Raw genomic sequence first — 22,383 nt, 5'->3', positions numbered from 1 at the left:
TAGTAGCTATTCTCTGAGCATCCACCCCAACTACAGACTTGGTCACCTAGGTAGCAGAAGGTATCAACTACTTCCGGTTTCTCCCCCTGGCATGTGATGGAATCTGTTTTCTGAGTATCTGTGGTGTTTATTGCCCCTGTGCATCTGCTGCACATGAAAGCTATCTTCCCAGTTAATCTTCCTTGATGTTGCTACAAGAAAAAATAGTGCAGACCCATGATATTTGGAAACTTACTTTCATGTTCAGAATTGCTGAAGCATAGAGTTGTTGTTTAGTCATAAGTCAGCCACCGAGAACCAGACAACACCTACTTCTCTGCAGACTTGAAAATTAGACTGAATTTTACTTACGTAATACAAATGAAAGTATTGAAGAAAGACTTAATGCTTTAGAAATAGAGTAGACTAACAGATTAAAAAGTATTCCAGATGTGGCTCTCTTGTATTTCTATTCAGTGTGCTTTTTAATCATTTTTAAGACTTAGCTCGAAAGTAGCAACTGTAACGAACGCAGTTATCTCCCGTAATTTGAGTCATATTTTCATGGGAGATAACTAAATTACTCTGAATGAGGGGAGGCAACTCACTTCTGTAGTGCTGCGATAATTTTTAAGGTGTAGTTGTTTTGTCCTCTTGATGTTAATGTTACTACCCATATATTAATTACTGTGTAATTTTTAAGTCATCATCTCTACCACTTTCATTACAAATTTCTTTCTAATACAGACCAAATTCTCCTTTTTTTTTTATTTGAAGCATGAATTATCCACTTAAAAGTGGACACCAAGTGAAAGATATTAAAAACAAAACAGTGAAATACTAGACTTCATTTAGAAGACATCCTAAGGTAATTTCTGTTTAAGCCATCTTAGATCCAAGTTCTCATAAGTGGTTGCTTTATCAGACTAAGGTCAGATTTATTCAACATTGTATTCACCTCCTGTTCAATATTTAATTTGAACTTCGGACTTCTCTCCCTTGATCGGAATCATTAACGTCATGTTATTCCCACCTCAACAGCTGTAGGTACAGTAAAGCTTATGGTATTTCGGTCATCTCTAGAGTCTTGACATCACTTTAAAAAAGAACAACAATTAGTATAGAGATAGACAAATGTGGTACTGAATCTATAACCATAAGTTGGTAAGCAAACTGCTTAACCATATCAAATATTTCATCTCACCTCCCATGTCTATTCAATGCAGGCACATTTACATAAAATACAAACATTATGCTTTTAACATTTTACTTCTAGCTCTAACAGTTCTGAGCTTGCAGTGAACAGATTCTGCAATCCAGTTTCTAATATCATTTGTAACACCCCTTCATTATTACTATCTTTTTGGAAAAAGTCTGAATGTCAGTCACAGTTCCCATTTTTCATTGTCTTGGTATCAATAGACCGGTCAACTGTTTGTGATTATTGTTGATCAATCCACAAAGAAAAAATAATTTAGTATTAACCACTTTAATGTGGCAAGTGTTGTAAAGCATGAGGAAGTTCTGGGAAAACTAATGCCACAGCATTCTTTCACTGGTCAAAACTATTTCACTTTTCTTGAAACCACTTATGCTTTTGAAAGCAATATTAAGCCTATTATTTCTCATTTTCTATATATATGTATAATTTTTGTATGTCTTCTGTTTTTGCATCACATTGTTGTTGCCAATAAGTATTGTCATTATACAGATAGTGCATATTCCCCCATCTTCTGTGAAAACTTACCTGACCATGGGGGGAATATTACTTTTCTTGCAAACATTTGTATTTGTCTCACTGTAGGAAATCTCCTTGAGCCAAGGCAGACATGAAGAGGCTTTCTCAAGTTGTTATTGAAATGCAAAATATACAAAGCTGCTGAGAAATGTGCATAGAAAGTACAATGCAATATTTATGGCTTAGCACTGCAAGAAGTGATATTGGGAAAGATGCTAGCCCCTATCGTTGCAATAATGGTGACACATATACGTATCTACACAGACACCATACTTTGAAATATCAGAAGAAAACCTGAAAATGAAAATGACTTTTTGTCAATATATTCTCTGGATTTAACTGACAATTAAGTTAACATGAATATGCTTGACAAGTTAGTCTTCATTAGTTGCTTTTATTATTTTAAAACAGGACCATGTCCACTAACAAAGCAAAACATATAATCCATACATCTGTTAACCAAACAGGGGGGGAAGGGGAGTGTAGTCAACAACAAAATTATTTGTTACTGAAAAAAAGGAACAAAAGATATTAAAAAAAGAAGCATTAAATTGAATGGAGCCATCAGCACCATTTTATTTGTGAGGATTTGTATATTAAAGCATTTACCTCTTATACAACCTTCACACAGTTCGTCAACAACAAGAAACAAAGACATTTGGAAATAATAATTTCATTTGAATTAATCTTTAGTAGTTTTCAACTCAAAAAAAAAAGAAGAGATCTTCAAACATCAATAATGAAAATTACATGGAATTCTTAAAAAAAAAAAATCACATTTTTATTTTCAATATCGCAATGCAAAAAAAAAGTTAAATTTCTTTTGTTTTAAAGATATGTAGAGTTCACATTTAAATACAAATATAAAAAAAACAATTACAATGGTATTTTTACAGAATTTTTAAAATAATTATAATAATAATAAAAAAATTTATATAATATAAAAAATTATTGGCTGTGAGAAACCAAGAAAAAAAAATATCAACAGCATATTTGTATATGTAAAAATATATATATGTATATATATTTATAAAACTCCCACATTTTGCCCCAAATTACATACTAATCATTGATTTGTTTGTATTTTTAAGATCGTCATTTAATAATCAGCAGCCTTCCTATTACATAACATTTTGATAGTTCGGCATTCACTATTATTAATCAATTGGTTTCAATTTTTCTTCTTTTTTTCTTTTGTTCAGTTTTCTAATTCCAAACTGGCGTTAACCCAATACACTATCTGTCATGCAGAATCTTTTATTTTATTTTTACAGCAATCCTAAAAGTGACTATTTACATAATCCTTGAAAGTAACCAAGGAGCTGGAATTAGTTAAATGGAACAAAAAGATGCTAATATATATATTTTCAGATACTTATCATTAATACACATAATTAGTTTATCATTGCACTGTGAACATTTTTTTGTTTTTTTACATCAAGCTTCTTCTGAATGTTGATGAAGAAAATGCTTGCAATTAATTAATATGGCAATTATCTTCATGGTTGCTTCAAATAATCATTTGACAGACACCTTAAAACAAAAAGCTATATATATATATATCATTGAAAAAATAGAAAGATCAAAGAACTTACTGATATTAAGTAATTAGGACTTAATTATATTTTTTGATGTTGCTTTTCATTTATTTTATCATATTTTGGTTTAAATCTTAAATCTGTCACCTAAAAACATTCATTATGCACTGTAATGAGGAACAGACCATCAGAGAGAAAACTCTTTTTCAGTTTTGCTATTTAAAGCAAACTAATATTAGACTAATTATACTAGTGTTATAAAAAAATTATTTTACATTTAGAGTTACTGAGGATTCCTAAGTATGATGATTTGTGCAACCAAATTGTTAACATAAATCTGAATAGTTCTTCACAGCTATAAGCTAATAGCTCTCCACCATATTGAATTTAATATAGCCTCAGTCATGTGCTGATACTATCTTAATTTCTTTAACATCTCGTCAGATAAACTAAAGTCTGAAATGAGAATCTGAAGATTTCAGATCAAACAGTCATCACCTTTACAGTACTTAAATTTAAAACTTCCTTTAACCCTTTTGTTATCATATTTCTTTTGAAACACTGCCTCCATATCAATTAATCTTGACAGTAATGAAGAATTTACTAAAATAACTTTGTTTGAAACATAAACTAATATGAAATTCTGATGGAAGTGTTTAATTTAAATCACTTTAAAAACAGGAAGTTTGTATCATAGAACTAGGAGCAATCTCAAGCAATCTTGTGCAAAAGGGTGAAACCAAACCCTACCATCACTGGATGATGTAATCTGGGGTTTACTGTGATAAAAAAGTGACTGGATAGTCATGGCTGGGATACCTTTGAACATAAGTCTGTGTAAGCATTTTGTTATCATATTTCTGTTGAAACATTGCGTTTGTATCAATTTTGAAATTAATGAAGAATTTAGTAAAATAATTGTCATTAATAAACTGGTTTTGGAAATATTAACTAACATGAACTTTTGATGGAATTTTCAATTTAGATCATTTTCTTAATTTCTATTCATTCTTATGTTCTGGCAAATTCGAATGTGAATGTCTGATTACTGTTGTTTGGCATGAGGGAACATCTCCTCCCTTTAGACAATGTGTGTTCATAGCACATACAATTCACTGGTGTAAGGGGACTATGAGATTACTTTGGTGTTTCAACCTTATGTCTCATCAGTCAAAGCTACCCCACTGAACCAATGAATTTAACAAGAGCACTAGCTCTTGTTCATAGGAATCAGCAAACAAATCATTTGCTGGTTTATGTCTACCAAACAAAAATTCATGGGGTGCCTGCAGAACAGTGTGGATCCAAACAATAATGCATCTATTCATTCTTAATATGTTCTAGCAGATTCAATATGTATATCTGATTGCTGTTGTTTGTTGCCATTAAAGAACACAACAATCAGATATTACTCTCTAGATATTATATAATTAATATAATTTCTTGGGAAAGATACTTTTAGCCAGAAAATTATGAATACAAAGAAGAGCGTCTTGTGAATTTTAAAAGAGTACAGATGACGTTCCTCCTTGATAATTCATTTTTCTTAGAGCTTCAATCTATGATCCAACATATAAAACTAAGGCAGATAATTATGGAATTTACTGGAAAGGTGTTGCTAAATTGTAATTATTTGTATGCTGGAAAGAAAATTTAAATCTTCTATGACAATATTTTATAATTAATTTTTTTAAATAATTAAAGGATCTAGAATGATTTACTAACAAAATATTTATTGGTATTAAGCTGATGTTTGGAACATAACCAAAAGTTGCATAAAAATGATGAGTTTTAATTTGTATATAAACACTTTAAAACAAGCAGTTTTTTTTATTAATGAACTTTGAACATTCTCCAGTAGGTTGGTTCTCAAAAGGATTGTATTTTTGATATGAATTAAACAATATGTAAGGAGGAAGTTGAATTTTTGTTTTAAAGCTATGGTAGTTTATAGATAGAATAATTAGTAAAACAGCTACGAATTTAACAGCAAGTGGTGAACTTAGTCACTTGAGTCACACTCTAATAGTTTCTTCTAACAAGAATGTAACCGTGAATATATCAAATTTCTGAGTGAACAGCCAAGATATAAACTGGTACAGAAGTAACTTATATTTTGTATAGAGATAGTAAATTTTGAAGACCCTTTATAATGGATATAAACAAAAGTCAGTGGGTTAAGAAGACAAATAAATAAATAAAAGATTTTCAGTGAAGTTGATAAAAACAAAAATAGATTTTTCTTAATGTTTCATACCAAACAAAACCGTTTTGATCAATCATTATTTCAACACAATATTTAATGACAAGGGAGAAGGAAGGAGAAAAGAGACATAGCTAGATAAATGAATGGATGGATGGCAGATGAGTAAAAGAGAGTGACTTTAAAAGATTAGTTTCCAGTCCCCTTCTCCTTATATGAAATATCAAATTCTTGCTTTTTTTTTTTTTCCAAGTAAATTCAATTAATTTGACTCTAGTCTAATACTGGTACTTTGTTTTATCAACCTTCAAGAAGGGGTGAAAGGCAAAGTTGGCCCTGGTGGAAATTCAGATTTCAAACTTTAAACAATATTAGTGATGGAGCAAACAAATTTACAGTAAAGCATCTAGTTCCAGTGCTCTCCTCACTATAAGCTGTCTACACCACTTTCTTTAACATGAAATATTGACATGCTGTAAAAATATACAATGAAGAAATCTTTTAAGATTTTTCATTAAGAAAAAAAAATTGAAATTTTTTCTCCTGTAAAAGTGAAAAAAAAAAATTATTGCATAAAAAAACAATTATAGTCTTAGAAATGAAAATCCAAGAGTAAAAGAGGCAATTATGGTTTATGGGAAGCATCAAGAATAGTTGGGAAAATAACTAACTAACAAACAAAATAGAATAAATTGCACCACCTTATACTGAAACCTTTCTCCTATCAGCCTTGTTCAAGGGGTAAATTTTTATCTACAGAAATTACATTTGAAACTAATCCATCTTGTTTAGAGAATGGATAAGGAGTGAATGTTGTAAACCTGGGTGGAACACCTTTTCTTCCAACCAGAGATTCATTGACGATGTTCTCTTGCTTCGGTTTTTTGAGACCTGGGGAAGAAATTGAAAAATAAATAAATAAATAATAATCCTTTCTACTGGAAGCACAAGGCCTCAGATTTGGGGGAACGGATTAAATCAATTACATTGGCCCTCGTGCATGACTGGTACTTATTTTATCGACCCTGAAAGGACGACCCTGAAAGGATGAAAGGCAAAGTCAACCTCGGCGGAATTTAAACTCAGAACTTAAAAACAGGTGAAATACCGCTCAGCATTTCACCTGGTGTGCTAACGATTCTGCCAGCTTGCCGCCGTAATAATAATAATAATAATAATAATAATAATAATAATAGTAGCATCAAATTTTGGTACGAGGTTAGCAGTTTCAGGAGGAAGGAGAAAGTCCATTACATCAACCCCAGTGCTTAACTGGTACTTATTTCAACAACCTCAAAGGGATGAAAGACAAAAATCAACATCAGTGGAATCTGAATTCAGAAAGGAAAGATTTATAAAATGCTCAGCAGCATTTTGTCTACCATGCTAATGATTCTTCCGGCTTGCTACCTTAATAATAATAATAACCTCTAAGCCATGGGATGGAACAGACATCCTGAGGCATGACATAGATATCTCAGGAGAAATGACACTCCTTTCTATTGTAGGCACAAGGCCTGGAATCTAGGGGGAAGAGGTTAGTTAATTACATTGACTCGTACTTATTTTTATCAACTGGTACTTAGTTTGTCAACCCCAGCAGAGTTTGAACTCAGAACATAAAAATGGATAAAATATTGCCAAGCATTTTTGCCCAGTTTGTTAACAATTCTGCCAGCTCACTGCCTTAGTAATAATAATAATAATAAATTATAATAATAATGATAATGAACTCTCCCACTGGAGACAATGTACAAGTGTTCAGCTTTTGCTGAATGACCTGCACAAATGATTTGTTTATAGGGATTAAATGTTCATGCCACACATTAGCTCACTCTCTCCATCAAACCGACATTGTCTGATACAGGTGCACTATATACCATGTGCCAGGTGTCAAAGTGATTGCAGAGCAACATGTGATGAAGTGTTTTGCTCAAGATCACAATGCGCCACCCAGTCTAGGAATTGAAATCATGATCTAGCGATCATGAGTGCAACACTCTAACTATTAGGCCATGCGCTCTCTGAATAATAATAATAAAAAGCCTGGAATTTGTGAGGAGGTGCATAGTCGATTATATTGACCCCAGTAGTTGACTGGTTCTTAATTTATTGACCCCGAAAGGATGAAAGGCAATGTCAACCTCAGCAGAATTTGAACTCAGAACATAAAGATAGATGAAATGCCACTATGCATTTCACCTGGCATGCTAACGATTCTGCAAGCTCACCACCTGGTAATAATAGAAATAATAAATGAAAATAATTGTTGTTCAAGTTATAATAAAAGAATAACATTCATACACTGAAAGGAGCCATTACTACCACTAGTAAAACACTCCCTTTTTGCTTGAGTCCACTCATCTGTTAATGAGCTCCAGCAAAAGCTGGGAAGTTAACCTTGTAACAAACCAATGTTCCATCGCAGGTGGAGCATTGTAATCTTGGTCACTTATATGCCATGGAAGCCAGATGAAGCTCCAGTCTTATGAATGCAAAGGTTTATGTTAACATCAATTCTCCATGTTGCCATGGGTTGAATGGCTCAATAGGAGATGGAAAGCTGGAGGGCTGCACCAGTTGTCTCTTTTGGCATGGTTTCTACGGCTGGATGCCCTTCCTAATGCCAACCCCCTTACAGTGTATTGGGTGCTTTTTATGTGGCGCTGGCACAGGTGATTTTTTTTTTCGATCTTTTGTCCAGGTAAGCTGATGTCTCATTTCCATGGGTAGATCACAAAACATGTAGAAAAGTTTGGCTATGTGACCAGGCAATCACTGTACTCAAACTTCTTAGTTATTATCCCTCATGCTGATGACAGTGGGTATCTCCAGTATAATCACAACTAACTGGTTCTATGGTATCAGTAACACCATTAAAGTATGATGCTCTGTTTCTACATCAATTAAAATAACTTCCTAATATAGTGCTGGGATTTAGGCTACTGGATGTACAAGATTCCTTTGTCTGTGTTTATTTTGCAGTACAGTTAATGTATGCATTTAAGTGTATGTTAATGAGACATACAAAGTCTTCCTGACTGTAAACATGACAAATATGTAAATTGTTAAATGGAAGTGTAAAATAAGTAAAAAGATACAAAAAATGTTTGTAAGTTATAAAGTGTATAGAGTACACACATAACACTCATGCACACTTGTGACATCAGCACACAGACCTTATCATCTGCACACAGATTCTTGTTTCACAAAGGGGAGAGTGAACAATGATAAATAGATAAGTATTAGTATTTAAGTCATAGATCATCATTACTAAATAAACAGACATAACACACACACACATACAAACACAGATGCAGTCACTGTCTCTCTCTCTCTCACACCAACGCATACACATATGGTCTCTCTCTCTCTTTCTCGCATACACAATCAGTCTCACAAACATAATCATAATTTGTCTTGTACAGATTTACTGACAAAGAATAGAGAGTAAAAAGACAGTTCATAAAAATATGATATCTTGAAATATTTGAAGATACACCATATTAACATAAACAATAAAAACAGAACACAACAACTAAACAAACAAACTACAGAAGCAAAATATTTGATGTTTTAGTATGATTAACTACTGCGACATTCAAAGTGAGGTAGCTGTGTATATGTATGTATACATACATACATATATATATATATATATATATATATATATGAGTATGTGCAAATGTCAAAGGAGTCCCAGCCAATAACTTGAACATAAACAATATTAGACATGCTGATAATAACAGCATTATTGGTAGGCAACAATGAAGAATTATGAGAAACTGTTGATGTGAAAGAGCAAAGTGAGAAGAAAAGCCTAAATATGAATGTAAAAATGCCAATGACAATGGTTCTTAATAAGACAGAACAAAATGAAGCAAATCTAAATGTAGATGAGCAGAAGCTGGAACAAGTATTTAAAACAAATACTAAATCAGGAAAGTTGCTACTTATACAAATAAGAATAAATAAGGCTAAAACAACATTTATAAGAGTGAAAAGGATCTTCACCTGAAAAGATAACATGCATCTAAAAGTGAGGCTAGTAAACTGTTATATTATGCCAATTCTCCTCTACTGGACAGGAACTTGGACAATGTGCACAGTAATGGGAAATGAAAGAAAAGTTTTGAGATGTGGATCTTTCACAGATTAAGCAAGATAAGCTGGAAAGACAGGATAACAAATACTGCAGTGCTAGAAAAGCTGAAAGCTCAAAGACACTTATTATTGAGAATCAAGTCCACAAACTGATCATATTTTGGATATAAAATGTACCATGAGTCATTGCCCAAGACCATCCCGGAGGAAAGTGTGAAGAAGAGTAAGAGATTGGCAAAGACATTTGTGGACTGATGACATCAATGGAATGAACTGGAAATAAGAGCCTGGCTGATTATATACATACAGCACAACAGAGAAGGAACTAGGATGTCTAGGCAAGTTGGCCTGGGGACATAGGGAAGATTCCTGATTGATGTGTGTGTGTGTGTATATACACATATGCACTGAGCTTCCTTCAGCTTCACCTCTTGTACTATTGGTTGATCTGTGGTTATTGTAGAAAACATTTACTCCAGGTGCTGCTGCACAGTGGAATTGAACCCACATCATGTGATTGTGAAGCAGAACTAAGTATTTATGTATGTCTCTCAATGTGTACAGTATCTTTTGTTCTTTTATCAAATAAAGCAAAGAGCAGCCCCTATAATTTCTGCAGATCATCCCAAACTGCTTTCAGAAATATAAGCATGTTTGTACAGCTTGTTCAGTTTAATTTTTGAAATGGGGGTAAATATTGAGGCAAGGTGGTGGTGGTGGGGAGAAAGATCTTTCAACCAGGACAGAACAGCAGGATCAATATGTGATCTGGAGATGAAACTGTTGGGATAGCAAAAATGATTCTATAGCTCAAAATAGCAGATAGAATGGTAGAAGAGATGCTAGAAGAATTTGAACTCAGAACATAAAGATAGATGAAATGCCACTATGCATTTCACCTGGCATGCTAACGATTCTGCAAGCTCACCACCTGGTAATAATAGAAATAATAAATGAAAATAATTGTTGTTCATAATGAGTGAAAGTTTGTTTAAAACTCAGATGGCATTTTTGGTGGAAGTGGTGGGAGGTGGTGATACATTCCAAAATGTTTGTGTGCCATAATGATGTGTGACCGGTACTGGAATATGAGGCCACAGAATTAACCTTAAAGTGTCATTCATCATCCTGTAACATATTGTCACAACCATTTTCTCTCTTTCCTTCTTTTTCAGCTGAGGAAGCAATGTATCTCCTCTATTCCAAGACACCTGTGTCTATCCCTCTCTTATACTTTCCACTGACACAAAATCACCTGCCTCAATACCACTTCCCTATTGAGTTAGGGGCCTTGCTTTGCTGGTGACCTTGCTAGTGCTGGGAATCATGTAGAAAGTAGCCAGTACACACTGTAAAGTGGTTGGCATCAGGAAAGTATCCAGTTGCAGAAACCATACTAAAACAGACATTGGAGCATGGCACAGTCCTCTGACTTGTCAAATTGTGTCAAACTAACTGACCCGTGTCAGCATGGAAAACACAATTCTATTGACCTGAGTTGATAGAGGGTTTCAAAGAACCCTTTCAATTATGTATTTGAAGTTGAAACTGTTATTGTTAGGCTGTTGGATTGGAAGAAAATAAAATATTGAACCTTGTCCAGGGTTACAAAATAGTGGCCATAGCAAGGTTTGAACATGACTATCATCCTCATCATCATTCTAACATCCACTTTTCTATACTTGCATGGATTGTACAGAATTTATTGAGGTATATTTTTTATGACCAGATGCTATTCCTGTCACCAACCCTCATCTGTTACCAAGTATGATCCTATTCTCCCAAGGCCTATTGTGTTTTTACAGAAGATTGGAAATGAATGACACTGCTTGTATGACAGTGATACTTATTTACAATAGTTACATGATGTCACCACCTGGAGACAAACATAGAGATATATAAATTACCTATGTATGTGTGTGTGGGGTGTGTGTGTATATATATATATATATATATATATAATATGCACACACATGCATATGCACACAACAGGTTTTTTCCACTATCCATCTACCAAATTCACTCACAAAACCTTGGTCAGCCCAAGGATCCATGTAGTGAGACTGGACCTGAAACCATACAGCTGTGAAGTTCACTTCACAACCAGCTATAGAAAGATGAGTAGAAAACTAGAAGCAGGTGATGCTGTTGGGAGTCTGTACCAAAAGCAGTTGAGTGCTTAGTTGATGCCAATAACATAGCAAGAGATTTGTGGGAGATTTTTGCCAGAGTGTGTGAGCATGATGTAACTGTGAGTCAACAATGACAAAGACAGCCAGACAACAATCTAAATAGACTAACAAATAGTTTTAAATAAATCCTCACCAATTTTTAAAATAAATAATTGAATAAGATGTATATTCAAATTAGTATTAATTTATTTATAGAGTTTATCAAATATAAGGTAAAATATTCTGCCATTCTGAAAAATGAAGAAAAAAGAGAAAGAAATATATTATATGTTAGTATGAAAAATATATAGGTGATTAATATATACTCATACACACACACACACGCACACAAGTATATGTTAGTAATGTAAACTTATCTATCATCCATTTTAATCTTTCCAAGTCCAGAAGAACTCCTTTGTAATTGAAGATCCATATTTAAGGGAAGGTTTGAGAAGTTAAAATATATTAACATCTATTTCGTTTGTCAATTCAGTTTGTTCCATCATTTTCACTGTTTGAAGCTCACTTTTCCATGCTTGCATGGGTTGGACAGAATTCACTGATGCAGCCTTTCTATGGCTGGATGTCTTTACTGTCACATCAGGAACCCTCACTTGTTCTGAATCAAGGTTATATTTCTTCATGACTAGACAGGTTTCTGTGGAAGACTGGAAACACATGCCATGGCTTGTATGATGGTGTCACTTGTTTACAGCCATTACATCATGTCTACACACATATATATGACATTTTAACATCCACTTTATCATGCTTGCATGATACTCTTCCAGTCACCAACCCTAACCTGTTGTCAAGCAAGGTAATATTCTTCTATGGCCAGACATCTTTCCATGAAAGACTGGAAACCTAGGACACTACTTCTATGGCAATCACAAGTATTGTGTCATGTCAAGATGGACAGATGCACACACATTATCATCATCATTTTAGCATTCACTTTTACATGCTCACCGAGGCAGATTTTTGACAACCTGATGCCCTTCTTGTTGCTAATCCTCTCCTATTTCAAAGCAAGGTAATATTTCCATATGGCCAGAAATGTTTTCACAGAATATTGGAAATGAATGACACTGTTTGTAATACCATGACACTTGTTTACAACTATCATGCAAAGCCAAGACAAGAGTACACACACACACAAACACACACACACACAAACACACACTCCATTTACCAAATCCATTCACAAGGCTTTTTGATTGGCCTGAGACTATAATAGAAAACATTTGCCCAAAGTAGTGTGCAGTGGGACTGAACCTGAAATCATGTGGTTGGAAATGGCTCTAAATTTGACACAACATTCTGATATGTTGAAAGACTCAAAACAAACTGAACTGATATTTACTGACTTTGCTTATGAGTTGTAAGTAGTAAAAATTGAACCTGCAGCAGGGAGATATGCACTTGATGGAGTTAAATATAGGAAGTGATACACTGGAATTTAAATAATAATAATAATAGAACACATCAACATCGTTACTCAACATTCATCTCCCATGCTAGCATGGTGCAGATGGTTTTGACAGAATTTGATGAGCTGGAGGACTGTGTTGAGCTCCAATGTCTGCTTTGACAGGGTTTCTATGATTGGATGCACTCCATTGACATCACAGAATTTTTCTGGTGTCAGAATACATAAAAGTCATTTAAAAACTGAAAAATTAATTTTCCATTCAATGGAAGATATAAAATGAAACCTTTCTTTTGACATTTTTAACAAAAATGAAATGTAAAAAAACAAAACTACAGTGATGACTAAGTTGAACTTACTTTCATCGAGATAATCATAACTGCATTCCTTAGCACCTTTACATTTTCTGAGTTTTTCTAAATTGGCATGTAGTTGTTGCAGTACACCATAATTTATTTCATGGATGCTGTTCTTCAACTGGAATCAAAATCAACCAAATTAAAAATGCTTCCATATGAAATATGTAACACATGTTTTCAAAACTCTATCAAATACACAAAACAGTCCTTGTAATATAATGTTGTCTGTGTTGAGGATAAAAATTTTTTCAATCATGAATTTTGGTAGGAATTCAAATCTGTATCTAATCATAGTTGTTGTTCCTATCAACAATGTCATTATAACCATCATTTGTGTTGTCATCATTGTCATCATCTTTGTTGTCATTATAGTCATCGCTACCATCACCATAGTTTTTGAATCTGCTTTTCCTACACTAGCATAGGTTGAACAAGGTTCACTGAAGCTGCCAATTCTTAATTGTTTCTGAGTAAGAGAATTAAGGTACTGTTACCCTTGGTCTGTTGAACAACAAACTAAATGTTTTTAGGTTGGTTGTAAACTAAGACACTACCTGCACGGTGATGTTGTTATTTAAGCACAGTGCATAAACAAGGAATTTCTGTTTGTCTGTGTGTATATATTTATATATATATCTATGGGGTACATAGTTTAGTGGTCAGGATTTTGCAATTATGATTGTAAGATTGTGGTTTTGATTCCTAGACTGGTCAGTTCACTCAGCTGGCAAAAATGAGTAATCCTACAATGGACTGGTGTCTCATCCAGGTGGTGGGGGAATTTATACACCACAGAATCTGGGAAACCAGCCTTATCAGCCTATGGCTCACTATACACTTTTGATGTGTGTGTATATATAAATACTATGGCACTCCATCAGTTACAACAATGAGGGTTCCAGTCAATCCAATCAATCGAACAGCCTGCTCGTGAAATCAACATGCAAGTGGCTGAGCATTCCACAGACATGTGTACCCTTAACGAAGTTCTCAGGGAGATTCAGCATGATACAGAGTGTAACAAGGCTGGCCCTTTGAAATACAGGTACAACAGAAACAGTGAGAGTAAGTTGTGGTGAAAGAGTACAACAGGATTCATCACCACTCCCTGCTTGAGCCTCGTGGAACTTTAAGTGTTTTCACTTAATAAACACTCACAACGCTCTGTCTGGGAATCGAAACCGTGAGTCCAATGCCCTAACCACTGGGCCATTGCACCTCCACAATATATATATATATATATATACAGACATATACATATGCACAATGATATTAATTGTGATAAGTGATGTTGTTTTCTAGTTTACACACAAAGTAAAATGATGTTTGATAATGTTCATTTTTGTATCTAAAAGTCATTGTTTTGATAAACAGTATCTTTGATAAACAGTATCATGCACACATAAACAAAAAAAAATATATTTATTACCTTAAAATAAAACTTTAATAAACAAATTTCTCATTTATATAGCCCTTCTCCAAAATACTGTATCATTTATTCCCTCTGCTCCTCCTCCCATCTAAATGAATTTTAATCTCACTGGGTGCACAGCCTTCATTTACCCACTGCCTGTCACCAAGCCTAATATGTGCACTCATTTTGCACCTCTTATGTTAACTCTCTCCACCTCTCTCTACAGCAACCGACCGACCAATATTTATATCTGCAATTATTCTTACACAGAGCTGACATTTCTCATTTCATAACCAAATCAATTCTGGCACGAAACAAAAAAAAAATTAATGTGTTTACCTGATATGGGTCTTCCAGCATGTTATAATAACTGATAAAGCCAGTGATGAATTCACAATAGAGGAAGTTGTGAGTCTCATTAACTGTACGAATACACCAGTATGTGTTGTTATTGGCGTTGGAACAGAAACAAAATGGGCCATCTGGAAAGAAGAAAAAGAAGAAAAGAAATACATGAAATGAAAAGAATAATAGCAAAAGGATTTGGAGTATGTGAGAGGACATTTAGTACAATTGTAAGAATCTTTTATTTTCATTTACAAATATGTAGCAGTAACATACTGGAACTAGAAGTCATGGAATTCAGACTGTAAAATAGGAGTTATTTAACCTTTTTGTTACCATATTTCTGTTGAAATACAGTCTTTGTAGAAATTAATCTTCAAGAATTTAGTAAAATAACTGTCGTTATTGAACTGCTGTTTGGAACAAAAATTAGCACAAAATTGTATAAATGATTTTAATTTAGATCACTAATCTTACCATATTCCTATTGTTTCCATTAATTTTGAAGTTAACGAAGAATTTAGTAAAATAATTTTGCCATTATTAAAATGGTGTTTGGAACATGAATTGATATGAAATTTTGATGGAAGGTTTAAATTTAGATTTCATTGAAAAAGTTTTTTTTTTTTTTTCATGGAAGCATGGACAGTCTGAGGCAGGTTGGTATCAAAAGTAGTGAAATTGAAAGATAAAAAAAGAAACAAAAAAATAAAACAAAAGATGCATTACTGTATGGCCTGTGGATGTTTTGTAGAAAAATCATGAAATTACAAAGAAAAACTGGAGAATTAAATAAGAACAATTCCCAATAATTCTAAATTTAAAAGATGTCCAATAAAGAATTCAACAAAATGTTCCTATAATTTCTCCCATCAGTTTTTTTAGGTTTCTAGCAGACTTAAGACTTGTCTCTTCTACTCAGCAACAACACCATCCTTGTCAGCATCAACATTGTCTTAAGGTTCTCTTTTCCATGCTTGCATGGATGACAAAGAATTCGTTGAGGCAGATTTTCTACAGCCAGATATCCCTCCTGTTGCCAAACCCCAAGGAAATATTTCCCCCCTTGCCAGACATACTTTCATGAAACATTGCTTGTATGAGAGTGACACTCACTTACAACTCTTGTGTATATATACAAACACATGTGATGAGATTCTTTCACTTTCCTTCTACCAAATCCACTCACCAAGTTTTGGTCAGCCCAGGGTTAGAATAGAAGGACTTGCTCTAGGTGTCATGCAGTAAGACTGATACAACAATGAAATAAATTATTTTTAGTTATTTTTTTCTTCTTCATTAACACGTCAAAATACTCAAATTTGTTTCTATCTTCTTAACCTTACCTCTTCTCAATATGTATGTGTGTGTGTGCATATATATATATATATATATATATATATATATATATATCAATTAAGCAGCAAATTGACTACCATCGATTATTATTTTTTAATACAAAACTTTATCCCATCTAACAGCCGTTTCTGCTTTTAATTTCCCTTAGTGCTGCCAAAGAAAATTCTGAGAATAATATTCATCATATTCTATAGCACATCCGTTCTGGTACATGGAGCTTCATCAGAGTGAAGAAAAATACATAAAAGAAAAGAGGGCCTCGACAGGAAGAAAGAAGGCTTAATATATTTGAATAATACCATTTTGCAGTGTAACACTTCAGACCATTGAGTAAATGACTAAACTAGAAAATTAATAGGTGGGTTAATGTTTCTTTAAGGGTAACAGGATGTATAAATGATAAAAAATAAGCACTTTAGTCTAAAGGGATATGCCAACTGGTCTAGAAAAAGAATAGTACTTAAGATTTCATAAATAGTACTAATTAATATTTATCCAAATAACATACCCATAAATTAATTACATTAATATACTTACTGATATATTATAAAGACCAACCACTTATTGTCCGTAATGGGATTGACCAAAGTCCAGCCATCAATATAATTGGTCAGTAAAATTTAAATGAGGTATCCTCAGGAAACAGGTGCTAGAGAAATTCCTCCTGCTTCATTTACCTAGCTTGTATTTATAGAGAGTGTTAACAGATGCTGGGTACACACTAATTCCTTCCCAGGGGAACTGAATGGTTCAGGTTAACTTGGCTAGTGTTGTCACTGCATCTGTAGTAAATACAGATGATCTCACTCCATACATAGCCAGTTTTGGCACTGAGGGCAAGAGCTGACTCGAAGTGAATGGAAAGGTCTAAGCTTGTTGCATTTTGGTAGAATACCATGCTGATTTTTTTTCCTTGTCTCCAATGCTTAATCAAAAGTCAAGCAGAGACAAGGATTCATGTTGTCAGGGTGTTCAATTGTGAACTTGATAATGTGCTGCTTTAGATTGTTAAAGGTATTCAGTATTGTGATGGACTCCTCTCAGGAAGATGAGTATGAGGATGTCATCCATGGACCTGGTGAAAAAACAGTATGAGTAGTAGGTACTGAGTGCTTCTGTACTTCAACTGGTTCAAGTAAATAATGGTCAGTAGACCTAAGAGACTGGACCACTTAGGCAGGCTGGAACATTGCATGTATTGCTGAGGAAGTCAATGGTCATGTTGGTGACAATGACTGACAATAGCTGGTGTATCAGAAGTGATGCTGTCTGTTGTCAAGTTAACAAAGGGGAGTGCAGGCACTAAAGTGTAGAGTGAGACCACGTCCAGGCTGATGACATGCTTGTTGCATCTAAGGATAATGGATTTAAATCATTGTAGCCACTGCATGAAGTTTATCTGAACTGCTAGGAGCCATGAGGTTTCATAAAAGGGCCATTCTAAACCAGAGGCTATGGGTCTGATTTGGAGATTAAGTCCCTGTTTGTGAGTCTTTATCAGGAAATAGGAGGGGAAACATTCTGCTGCTATGCACAATGAAGTTCCTTTTAACCCTTGCTGGAAGTTTACACCAGCAGCAGATGTCAATCCAGATATTATTGATGAGGTAATTCAGTAGGGTTGCAGTTACTCCAGTGACTTTAATGTTCATATGCTGGGCTAGTGCCCTGCACTATAACACAAAATTCTCTGCCTCTTTTGGAGGGGAGGTAGGTCAGGCCCCACCACAACCCAAGTTACCTTACAGTGGCAAGTTATGTAAGATCTTTCTTTTTCTCCTCTCTCTCTCTCTCTCTTTATATATATATATACACACACACACACAAGAGGGTGCTGAACAACAGTTCCTGGCTTTAAGGGTATGACAAAATGCCTGGCTGGAGCCCCAACCTTCCAAGTTCTTTTACAAGGCTTAGAAAAACTGAAGGACCACTGTAATAAGTGTGTCAATCTGAGAGGGGAATATGTTACATAAAATCATAATAAACTGCCCCTCCTGTATTTTCTTTTACCTAAAGCCAGGAACTTCTCAGCATGCCCTCGTACATAAATGTGGCTTTACTGATTGGTGTATGTGAAGGATTTCCAATACCCAAACCTGAAGATAGTTAGAAAGAGAAAGACAATCTGGTTTAACCCTCTATGCAATCTAGATGTTTGTGACATATCATAAAATCTTAAATTCCCATAATGTCAGAGTAAGCTAATCATGCAAAGACAATATTGCATGCTACAAACGAAGCAAGCACACATGCATGCAGTCTTCATTTTACATTCCAACCTATAACCTCAGACATCCTAATAACTGTCCATTGGCAGATCCTGCCTTTTAAAGGTTGTAGTCTATAGAACCACCCTTGCACCATCTGATGACATCACAAAACACACATACATAAACATACATTTGTATGTATGTAAGTATATATGTAAACCATACACACACAAACATATACCAATGTATATACACATATGTACATATACAATAAACAAAGAAAAATATGAACTTATCACAAGGGAGTTAATCATTACTTAAAAAGAAAAGCTAGGAAATTATTTAAATAATATAAAATAAGGCATATAAATTATTGAACCTAATTTAGCTACTAAGCTGGATCTCTTTCAGCTTACATCAAAGATGAAAACCCATCTATTAGACACATAAGCTCCTGGGGATCAGACATATAGCATATCAAAGAGTGGTTTCTGAAACAATATAATAACCAAAAATGAAATTATCCCTACAGAATACAATTCAGAATGGTTTGTTAGATTACAAAAGAAACACCTAAAACTTTGTCATTCAGTTTGCTATTAATAACTAGTATTCTTTTGTATTTCATTTCTAAATATCATCATCATTAACTTAACATCTAAATTTCCATGCTTACTTGTGCCAGACAGTTTTTTACAGGTGGATACACTTCCATTGCCAACCCTCATCTGTTTCCAAGAAAAGTAATAGTTCCCTATGGCTGCACAAGTTTTCACAGAAAATTGAAAATGAACAACATTCATTTACAACAATCACACAATTTCAAAACAAGAAGAAACTGACACACATACATGATGTATATGACAGGCTTCTTTAAGTTTCTGTCTGCCAAATCCACTCCAAAGGCTTTGCTCAGCCCAGGAATATAATAGAAGACACTTGCCCGAGGTGCTACATAGTGGGACTGAACCTGAAACCATGTGGTTGGGAAGCAACCACATAGCCATAGCTGTTTATTTTCATTAGAAATATTTCTAGTTGAACAAAGATATAATTTTAGTAACCAGGAGGAATACATTAATCTTATACCAGGATTATTATCAAACTGATAAAATTCTAGACTTGATCATTTTCATATTAGTATGGGATTCTATGAGTCAACTTGCGTAACCAGGCATTTTGTTTGGCAAGCTAACAATTCTGCCAAAATAATAATAGTTTTAATTTGGTCAAAGCAAAAGGAGCCTAACAAGGGTTATAATGTTAAAAATGTTGCCTCAACTAGCATTTAATGTCCACTTTTCATGCTGGCATGAGTTGGACAGTTTGATCAAAGTCAAATGTCGGCTATGAGCATGGTTTCTATGGCTGGATGCTCTTTGTAACACCAGTCACTTTACAGTGTGTACTGGGCGCAGTTTGTCATATAACTGGTAGTAGCTAGGATGCAGAGTAAGTTGCATGACAAGAAAAGGAAAGGGAAAAGTCCCTCAAGTAATAGGGGGATGAATGTGAGAGAACGAGAGGTGGTCTTATGCCAGGTGTTGAGAGGCTAAAGTATGACTGAAGGACAAGCACAGGGGTCTTGTTACAGAGGAAATACAAGGCTACTCTGCATCATACAAGGGTGGGTGAGAGTAGTTGGGAGTAATATAAAGATGGTGGTGTCTAGATGCCAGGACAAATTCTGAAGGTACAATAGAGAGTATGGACAGTGGGGTAATTTTATAAGGGTGTGAAAGAAGGTAGCTGTAATGAATGATGAATAAGAGTGGAGCTGTGATTGAGAGAGAGAGCAGTGGCTCAGGAAAGATGATAAATCAGACAGTAGGATATGATCTGTAAGGAAGAAAAATCTATGTATTTTAAAAACCAATTGTATTGGAATCAAACCAAAAGACAACAATGGTTTGTTTCCTTTACAAAAACAGAAAAAAGATTTTTTAAATTCTAAATGAAGAGAATAATTCTGTTACAAAGAATATAATGACAATTAGATGAGTCTTCCTGAGTGGGAGTAACAATGGGGTATGATAGAGGAGTTGAGTTTAAATTGACATTTCTAAAACCTGTATAAAGAATGGTTGAATCGTATGACAGCAGAGTTCTTTCTCTACTAATAACAATTGTTTGTTAGAATATGAGGAGACTGCTTTCACATCATCTCTGAAATACTACTTTTGCTGAATATAGCCATCTTTATCACAGTATATGATGCAATCTGTAAATAGAAAACCATTGTTAAAAGTGATAATTGGTATGTATTTTTGAGCAAATAATAATAATGGTTTCAAATTTTGACAGCACAAAGCCAGCAGTTTTGGAGGCGGGGCTTAGTCGATTACATTCACCTTATTACTTGACTGGTATTTTCTTTTATCAACCACAAAAGGATAAAATTTAAGTTGGTGTTGACAGAATTTGAACTCAGAATGTAACGAGTGGGAAGAAATATTGCTAAGCATTTTGTCTGACGTTCTAATGGGTCAGTTCACCACCTAAATAAAAATGGTTTCAAATTTCAGCACAAGACCAGCAATTTTGAGTGGAGGGAAGAAATTGATTACATTGACCCCCAGTGCTCAACTAGTATTGTATTTTATCAACCCCAAAAGATGAAAGGCGTAATCAACTTCAGTGAGATTTGAAATCAGAACATGAACAGTATAATGACAATAATTTCTAACAAAATATAAATGAAATGGCATGAAACATAATATATGATAAAATTTTATGGCACTCATTATAGAATATGAATTAAAGGAGAAAACATGAATAAAACAAGACTTCCATAAAGAAAATCCAGGCTGATATAGTAATGGCATTCTTTGAGTACGTATATCATTACTTTACAGGTGAAAAATGTGTCAGATTTAGATTAAAGAAACAGCAGTATATATTTATAATGCTACCAAGGTAAAACGTTTTCATCAAAGCAACAGGTAGACTAATAATTGCCTTAGTTTTTTTTGGTACCAACCCACCGGAGACCACTCATTTCAAAAGTAATCGAAATGAAATTTTTCCTTGTTTGTTTCTGCTCCAAACACCAGCTTAATATCGATAGTTATTTTACTAAATTCCTCATTATTTTCGAAATGAATTGAGGGGAAAGGGCAGAGTGTATTAACAGTAAAATGATAACAAAAGGGGTAAAAAGTAGAAAACAAGGAATATTGTCAGAGAACAAATAAAGCATTCCTGTATTTGCAGAGGTTGGAGTAAGAAAGTGGGCCCATATTATGGTGCAAAATACAAAAAGTAGCAATATAATTGTGAGAACATTCTATAGATATTGATTCATCAAAACTGGAAGCGGATTGCAAAAGAAAAAAATGTTAATTTAAATAAAATGGGTATAGATTATTAGGGCTATCAAAGTGTTGACCAAGACAAAAATATGACTGACAAGAGATTATTTATATTTATTTATAATATTTTATAAATATTATATATTTATGATATATATATATATATATATATATATATATATATATATTATGATTATATATATAAATATAGATA

At 34.0% G+C, this 22,383-nt stretch overlaps 2 protein-coding genes across 17 annotated transcripts in view; one reads left to right on the top strand and one right to left on the bottom strand.

The window, feature by feature from the left end:
* The window catches only part of LOC106880008 (uncharacterized), a 112,521-nt gene extending 97,215 nt beyond the window's left edge, over positions 1–15,306 (top strand). For 2 of the 4 annotated variants that reach the window (XR_008265012.2, XR_008265009.2), the window contains exons 24-25: positions 757–847; positions 15,168–15,306. The gene's annotated coding sequence lies outside the window, so the exon portion shown is untranslated. Of the gene's footprint in view, positions 1–756; positions 848–1,783; positions 1,922–15,167 lie in introns of those variants that run through there. The other 2 variants (XR_008265010.2, XM_052971053.2) reach the window with 2 other exon arrangements.
* The window catches only part of LOC106879980 (extracellular sulfatase Sulf-1), a 204,746-nt gene continuing 185,255 nt past the window's right edge, over positions 2,893–22,383 (bottom strand). For all 13 annotated transcript variants that reach the window (XM_052971048.2, XM_089358413.1, XM_052971050.2 and 10 more), the window contains 3 exons: positions 15,281–15,423; positions 13,528–13,645; positions 2,893–6,349 (listed from right to left, as the gene is read on the bottom strand). In XM_052971048.2, the coding sequence (XP_052827008.1) occupies positions 6,183–6,349; positions 13,528–13,645; positions 15,281–15,423 (428 nt within the window). In that variant the 3' untranslated portion in view covers positions 2,893–6,182. The remainder of the gene's footprint in view (positions 6,350–13,527; positions 13,646–15,280; positions 15,424–22,383) is intronic.

Source organism: Octopus bimaculoides, chromosome 10, assembly GCF_046866305.1.
Source record: "Octopus bimaculoides isolate indiv1 chromosome 10, ASM4686630v1, whole genome shotgun sequence".
Classification (NCBI taxonomy): domain Eukaryota; kingdom Metazoa; phylum Mollusca; class Cephalopoda; order Octopoda; family Octopodidae; genus Octopus; species Octopus bimaculoides.
The sequence above is the reverse complement of the archived record's forward strand: the minus strand, read 5'-3'. Positions and strand labels throughout refer to the sequence as shown.